The 7149-nt window shown below is 26.8% G+C and overlaps 4 protein-coding genes across 4 annotated transcripts; 1 reads left to right on the top strand and 3 right to left on the bottom strand.

Moving 5' to 3' along the window:
- Window positions 1–869: 869 nt before the first annotated feature.
- Window positions 870–2054, bottom strand: ENU1_036540 (hypothetical protein; the record flags this gene model as incomplete). The annotated part of the gene is made up of 1 exon (XM_008857443.1): window positions 870–2054. The coding sequence occupies one exon, from the start codon at window positions 2052–2054 to the stop codon at window positions 870–872; it is 1185 nt and encodes a 394-aa protein (XP_008855665.1).
- Window positions 2055–2247: 193 nt separating this feature from the next.
- On the top strand, window positions 2248–4446 carry ENU1_036530 (adaptor protein (AP) family protein; the record flags this gene model as incomplete). The annotated part of the gene is made up of 1 exon (XM_008857442.1): window positions 2248–4446. The coding sequence occupies one exon, from the start codon at window positions 2248–2250 to the stop codon at window positions 4444–4446; it is 2199 nt and encodes a 732-aa protein (XP_008855664.1).
- A 360-nt stretch (window positions 4447–4806) lies between these two features.
- Window positions 4807–6345, bottom strand: ENU1_036520 (hypothetical protein; the record flags this gene model as incomplete). Its single annotated transcript, XM_008857441.1, has 1 exon — window positions 4807–6345. One exon carries the CDS (start codon window positions 6343–6345, stop codon window positions 4807–4809), a length of 1539 nt encoding a protein of 512 aa, XP_008855663.1.
- Window positions 6346–6488: 143 nt separating this feature from the next.
- On the bottom strand, window positions 6489–7121 carry ENU1_036510 (RhoGAP domain containing protein; the record flags this gene model as incomplete). Its single annotated transcript, XM_008857440.1, has 1 exon — window positions 6489–7121. The coding sequence occupies one exon, from the start codon at window positions 7119–7121 to the stop codon at window positions 6489–6491; it is 633 nt and encodes a 210-aa protein (XP_008855662.1).
- Between the last annotated feature and the right edge of the window lie 28 nt (window positions 7122–7149).

The raw sequence follows: 7149 nt of genomic DNA, 5'->3' as shown, positions 1-7149 counted from the left end.
TCTTTAGAATATATTATCACTCAACCATTGCCTCTGACTCATAAGAAAATAATTCATCTGTTGCTTGATGTATTATTTAAAAGTGTTAATTATATCATACTTATTTAATGAAAATGGATTAAGGAACAAATGTCTAACAATTTCTAAAGAAGTTTTATAAAGTTGCAGAGTATCTTACTAATTATTATTCAATAAAAATCATTTCTTAAAGCATTAATTATTTGCCAAAGACTAATTAATATCTTATACTAATTAATAAACACAAAGCATAACTTTATAAACATAAGATATTAAAGAAACATCACAAAAAATTGTCATTTCATTTATTGGTATTAGATATTAACTAACACAAAATCAGGGAAAAGGTTATATAATAGTTTGAGGAAATCTTAGTAAGGAATTGGATATTATCATTATTTATTTTTCTCTTAAGAATATTGCTTTTAAATATATTTATAATAAATATAATGTAAATAAATTTTAATCCTAAAAGTCTGATATAGATAATATTATAATTAACTTTTTTATGTTGTTATATTCTTTCTCTAAGCTTTTCCAAAATGAACAGTTATTCATAGATACTACAATTCTATTTTTTATTCTCTTAGATAATATTTATTATATATTCAAACCACAAATTTCATAGAAGGATGAAAGATTTAATGATTTAAAAAAATTTACGTTTATCATCAAAAGAAAAAAGTAGTTGACGTTATCCACTTTATTTAACTTAGCTTTATTTAATTTGAAAAAGAATCAAATCTTTATTGAACTACAAAAGCATTTTATCTTTAAAATAAAGTAATCATTAAATATCTTTATTTGTCTATAAATTATTAAACAAAACAAAGATGAACACAAACAATAGGTTAATCTTCTTTATGAATATTCATTTCATTTTCATCAATTTCATCATCTTGAAGTATAGGCTGAATGTTTTCATTTTCTGTTTTTATTGTTGTACCAAAAAATGGCAATGGAATAATTCCAGCATAAACAAAGAAACCAACAGCTAATACAATAAATCCAAATACCTGAATAAGTGTTGCCCAAGACAAAGCCTCTCCTAGTTTATTAGTAATAACATAATGAATAAATAAACCTGTAAGCCAAATAGTAATCATTCTTAAAGGATCAATAACATTTCTTGTTAGTGCATTTATTTGGCTCGTAATAGTCATTCCTGTAAGATTAAAGAATAAAACAACTAAAACATATGCATTAACAAGAGCATAGATTGTTGGCTTTCTAACCATCATCAGAAGTGTTTCAGCTGTATTTTCTTTAATTAAAGTATCAGCTGGAATTGGCATAAATTGAAGGAATAATATAGTAACAACACTAAATAATACTCCAAACCATCCTTCTACAGAAACTATCAATGATGGTGGAATCTCTGCGTCATGTAACAATGATTCTTCAACTAATCCAGAACAGGCATTAAGAAGTTGTGCAAAAAGAATACATGATATTCCTATAAATTTATGAATAGAATGTGTTGTTGCACCAGGATTCTTATTTGAAGGAATCATAAAACTACTTGAACCAACTAATGCTATAGCCACAACAACAATCAAGACACCAGTAATTTGATGTGGTAACAATTTTCTTTTTTTAATGAAATATTGTAATAATGCAATAAAAATGATTACTGAACCTCTAAGCATTTGAAAAACACTTCCATGAATATAAACTAATCCAATATTTTGTAAGTATGTTGCTGAGAATGCTAAAAGAGCAGGAAAGAAAAGATACAAAAGATGTTTGTTTGTATATTCTTTTGGTTTTGACATTTTATCACTGAAAACATATTTCAACAATAAATAAGGGAAAGTGCATAGTGCCATAGAAAAGAACATTAGGGAGTTAAAGAATAATGGCTTTCTAAAATAAACCAAGTCATTCTCAAAATTTTCTGCTTGTAATGTATAACACGTTTTTGATAAAGTAATTGATAATGTTCCACAAATAATAAACAAAATTACAACACAAACCAACACCCCTTTCTGTAAAAACTTTCTGTGGGGAGAATGATATTCTTGTGGTTCTTGCATTGTGTTATTATCGAATTGAACAAAACCAGAAAGAACTAAAAGATCTTAAAAAGAAATATGTTATTATATATCTTTTATTTACCAATTTATGTTTATTACAATTCTATTATTATTACGTGGTTACATTAATTAAATATTTGCAATAAAAAGGATCTTAAAAAGAATAGCAACCTCTTTTCTTAAACAACATAACATGAATAGAACTTATGCTAATTTTGTTCATGACATTGGAGAAAAACGCACATCTGATGAAGAAAGAAAATTTGTTAATTCAATATTAAAAGAAGAAGGAAATGGATTAAATAACACTAATCCTTCTTATATGAAGGAATATATTAAAAAAATGATGAATATTTATGAATTAGGATATAACGTAGAACAATCACTATTTATGATTATCAATTCAACTCAACATCAAAACTCTAATCTACAAAAAACTGCTCTTATAGCTACTTCAGCAATAATACCAAATGACTCCGAATTCTCTTTGTTATTAACTAACTCATTAACTAAACTCCTTGGTCCAACATCAACAAATCCATTATATGCATTACGTATTTTATCAAGATTTATTACTTCAACAACTATGCCAGCATATTCTCCTCATATTAATCAATTATTAAAATCAAAAGATCCAAATATTCGTGCAGCATCAATTCGTTCATTATATAGAATATTTTTATTATCTGACCATGACTCTCAGTCAATAATTAAATCAGCGTTATCCGTTGCACTTGTTGATCAATCAATGATTGTAGTTGAATCTGCTATTCCAATAATCACACAAATTATGTCAAAAACAACTCCAGACAGAAGAATATGGCCTGGTCTTATTGATGTGGCATTACGTTATTTATTGTTATTTGCTGGTTATTCAAATGAAAATAGTAAAAAGATTCCCTCACAATATAAAGGATATAAAATAAATGATATATGTGCTCCATACCTTCAAATAAAGTTATTAAGATTGTTGAGAATAATGAATCCAAGTACAAAATATTATCAACAATCAATGGCAAATTTAATGGAAATATATAAAGTCATTCCTGGTGGGATTGGGATGGCACTGCAAATTGAACTAATTAAAACAACGATGATGTGTATTCCAACTGATGTTATGTTAAGAAATGCAGCATTAGTAGCATCGACATTATTTGAGAAGAAAGATGGACTAATCATTTATTGTGGATTAAAAACAATGAGGGTCATTAGTGATAGAAATCCAGTTCTTTGTAAAAACCATCTTGACACAATAATGAAATTTATAAATAACGATAATGATTCTGTTGTAGAAGAAGCTATTGAACTAATTAATAACATTACTGAATCTGAAGAGGCTGTGGGTGTTGTATTAACATTATTAGATCATGTAAAGAAAACATTAAGTTATGTTGATAAATGCAAAGTTAGAAGTCACATATTGAAAGTTGTTTATATTATTTGTGAGAAGTATACTCCAGATTTTGAATGGTATTGTAATATCGTAATTCATATATTAGAATTTAATAAAGTGGAACCAATGCAAGAAGGATTGAGTGAAGAAGAATTGACTATGATTTACACAAACTTTATTGAAGCAATGAAAAGTGAAGAAGCAAATTATGGTATTGCTTTACAAAACATTTATAATGTTATTAATATTAATTATGATGAAATAACTCTTTCATTAGCACAATTCTCTTGCTTAATTATCTCAAAATGTTATAATTTCAATGAACTTGATATGAATGAAATAAGAAAGATTATTATTAAATGTATTAAAAAAGGTGCTGTTAAAGAGGGTATTGTTGCTGCAATTCAAACAAATAATATTGGGATTATTCATTCATTACTTTTTAAAGAAAAAAGTACCAACGATACTAATAACAATAAGGACAATAATAAAGTTCAAATATCATCACAAACCCAACAATGTCAACCAATTGATTTATTAAATATTTGGGATATTCCACAAAAGACTCAACAACCTATTGTTGAAGAAAATAATGACCAAGTTCAATTTGATCAGCATTTAATTAATTCTATTGAAGTACAACAAAGGTGTCATGAAATGTTAATGTTAAATCAGAATGGTATTTCATATCAAGCATTAATTTCCAATAGTATCAATGAATCAACCGTTGAAAAACAAGTTCTTATTTCAGAACCAATTAACTTTAAATCAACTAAAAAAGATGAGCCAGCGTTAAGGTTTGAAGAATATAAACAAGAGTCATTTATTCCAAAACCCCAAATTTATCAATCACCTCAAAGTTCCTCGCAACCACTCTTTCAAAGTCCTAGTTCTAATCAATTTGAACCAAAACAAGAGCCTTTACAAACAAATGAACAAACTACTCAACCAACTGTTAATTCATCACAAAAGAAAAGATGGAATTTACCACCAAAATAATTGAAGTATTTTTTCTTTATGTATAAAGTAATTAAATAAAATTATGTCTGTTAATTGTTATCAATAATAAAAAAAAACATTACATCTGTTTTAGACAAAGCAATAATAAATAAATTTGATTAAAGTAAGTAAAGTACAAAATTTTAAAAGAATCTAATTATACGAAGTGTTATATTATTATTTAATAAATAAAAATATTCAATTTTAATAAGAAAATAATAATGTAAGCTATTTACTAAAGATTGAAACAAAGAATTAAAAATGAAAGAATTATTTTAAAAGTTTTAAAGAGAGAAAAAGAAGATAATAAAATTCCAATTATAAAAAAAAGAAGTATTAAAATTTAATTGAATTTTCTAATTATTGGATTTGGGGATAAATCGCAAAACGAACAAATAGTCCATCTACTGAAGGAGGTAATTGAAGTGATTGAGGAATTAAAGAATATTGTAAACACTGAACAGAGGCAAATGGTGATTTAGAAGTATAGTCACTACTTTGAAAATTAGTCATGTTAAGAATATGAAGATCTTTTTGGATAGTAAGAGCACAATCACTATTAGACTCTACAAGACTACCCATATGATTTAAGAAATTACCATAACATAAACCAAGTAAATTCCCATTAATTCTTTGACTCTCTTTTAATTTAGAAGAAGAGAAGTTTGGAAAACAAACTTCTGTTGTAAATAGAAAATCATTTGCTGTTATATCTCTTAGTTCTTTACCACTAAGTAATGAAATAAGAATTGGAGATTTCATTTTTAAATGTAACCATCTTTGTATTGCAGTAAGAAACATGGCAAAATTAATTTCAGTATTTTCTATTTCAATAGGAAGATTCATTTCTGACAATGATTTATTAATACGATTTAAATATGCTGCAGTTTGTGGTTCATTTTTATCAATATGTTCATTATAATATCCCCATAGTTTACAAGCTGTATTCAGTCCAAGTACACTTTCATCAATATATTGTCTTGCAATATCTTTATAAGGAAGAAGTCTTACTGAAGAATGGATATAATCACTCATAGATATTGCAACGGCTTCAGCAATAATTGCTGCCCTTAAAGTAATAAATTCCTCACATTTAGAATAAATAATACCAAGAGCTTTTTTCACAGGGATTTGATGTTGTTCAAGTTGTTCAATCATTGAAGTTCCATCAATAACAGTTTCTTTATGTTCAATAAGATTATTAATAATAGTATCTAATATAGATTGGTCAAAAGTACCTAATGTAATAGGTTCATCAACGACAGTAGGTTCATGAAAATTACCAAAATATAATACAGCACTTCTACGGTAATTAGGAATATTCATTGTTGACTCTAATTTACCAATAAGATTTAATTCATATTGTTTAATAAAAAATGGAGTAACAGGCACATAATCTTCGACAATATTTTCTTTGTCATTAACTTTAGAATCTAAATTAAAAACAACAAATCCAATTGACGCAGATGGATAAATTTCTTCTATTCCAACTCTAATAATTTGACATTCAAACTCTGTTTTACGTGCAAAGATAGTTGGTGTTTTTGGACAAGGAATAGTTTCAATGATGTTGAACTTAGAAAATATTAAAGTTCTTGGAATTTCTTTTTTAAATGTACATAATGGTGGGTGAATGTGAGGATGACTTAATTGAATTTTTTTAATAATTGACTCATCTTTAATCAAAGATGAATGTACATTAATTAATATCAAAAAGTCAATTTGGTGCATTGGTTTTAATAGTGTCAATAAATTTACTGTATCACTATCATGTAAATCTAAATAACAACTTGTCATAACTTTATTACTCCGTTCTTGCCTTTGTTGAATAACAGGATTAGTTGTAGGTGTTGGTTGTTGACGGGTATTTCTATTCCATAAACTTGAGAAGAAGCTCATTGATTTATATGTCTATTTTTTTTAGTACTTTTTTTGTTTTTCTATGGATTTAAAAATAAATTATTCTTTTATTTTAATTTTATTATTGAAATACTATCTAATTATTATTTTAATTGATGAATTACTTGTCAACAACAAAGTTTTCAAGCAAAATCAGCTGGAGGTGCATAACTACATGGCTTAGGCTTAGGAGATCTTCTTGGTGGAACTGGTGGTGGGGATTGTGAAGTTCCATCTTCTAGTTGTTGAGAAGAAAGAATAATACAAGGAGGTGGTGGTAACTCCTTATATTCTACTGATTGTGTATCAGCACATTTCTGAGGTGGTACTGGTAATTTTTTATTAGGTGATTTGTGAATTTCCTTACTTAGTTTCACTGTTTTAGGTTGATTTCCTGAAATATTAATGCCATTACTCTGTTCTATAGAAGTATCGGTTGAGTGTATTGGAATAGAACTTTTATTTGTGTTTGTATCATCACAACATTGAACATGAACAATGTTAATAATAGAATTATTACCAATAGATTTTGGAATAGACTCTTCTTGAGTTTGGGGTTTACTTATTACCATTTTTTGACATCCTAGTTGAGCTTCTTTTTGTGATAGAGTTAATTGTGCTGAAGGTTCAACTTCATTTATATCTTTTGACTCGTTAATTTGAATATGACCAGTGGAAGACCTAATATCATCTAACAATGGTTTAGGCATTATAGGATGAATTATATCTTCTTTTTTATTATTTGTCTGTTGAATCCCTTCCTCTTTATTCTTCATTTGTTCTATTCCTTTATAAATTTCTTCT

Source organism: Entamoeba nuttalli (assembly GCF_000257125.1).
Source record: "Entamoeba nuttalli P19 unplaced genomic scaffold asmbl_2656, whole genome shotgun sequence".
In the NCBI taxonomy this organism is placed as follows: domain Eukaryota; phylum Evosea; order Mastigamoebida; family Endamoebidae; genus Entamoeba; species Entamoeba nuttalli.
Note: the sequence above shows the minus strand (reverse complement) of the source record. Positions and strands in the feature narration are given on the sequence as shown.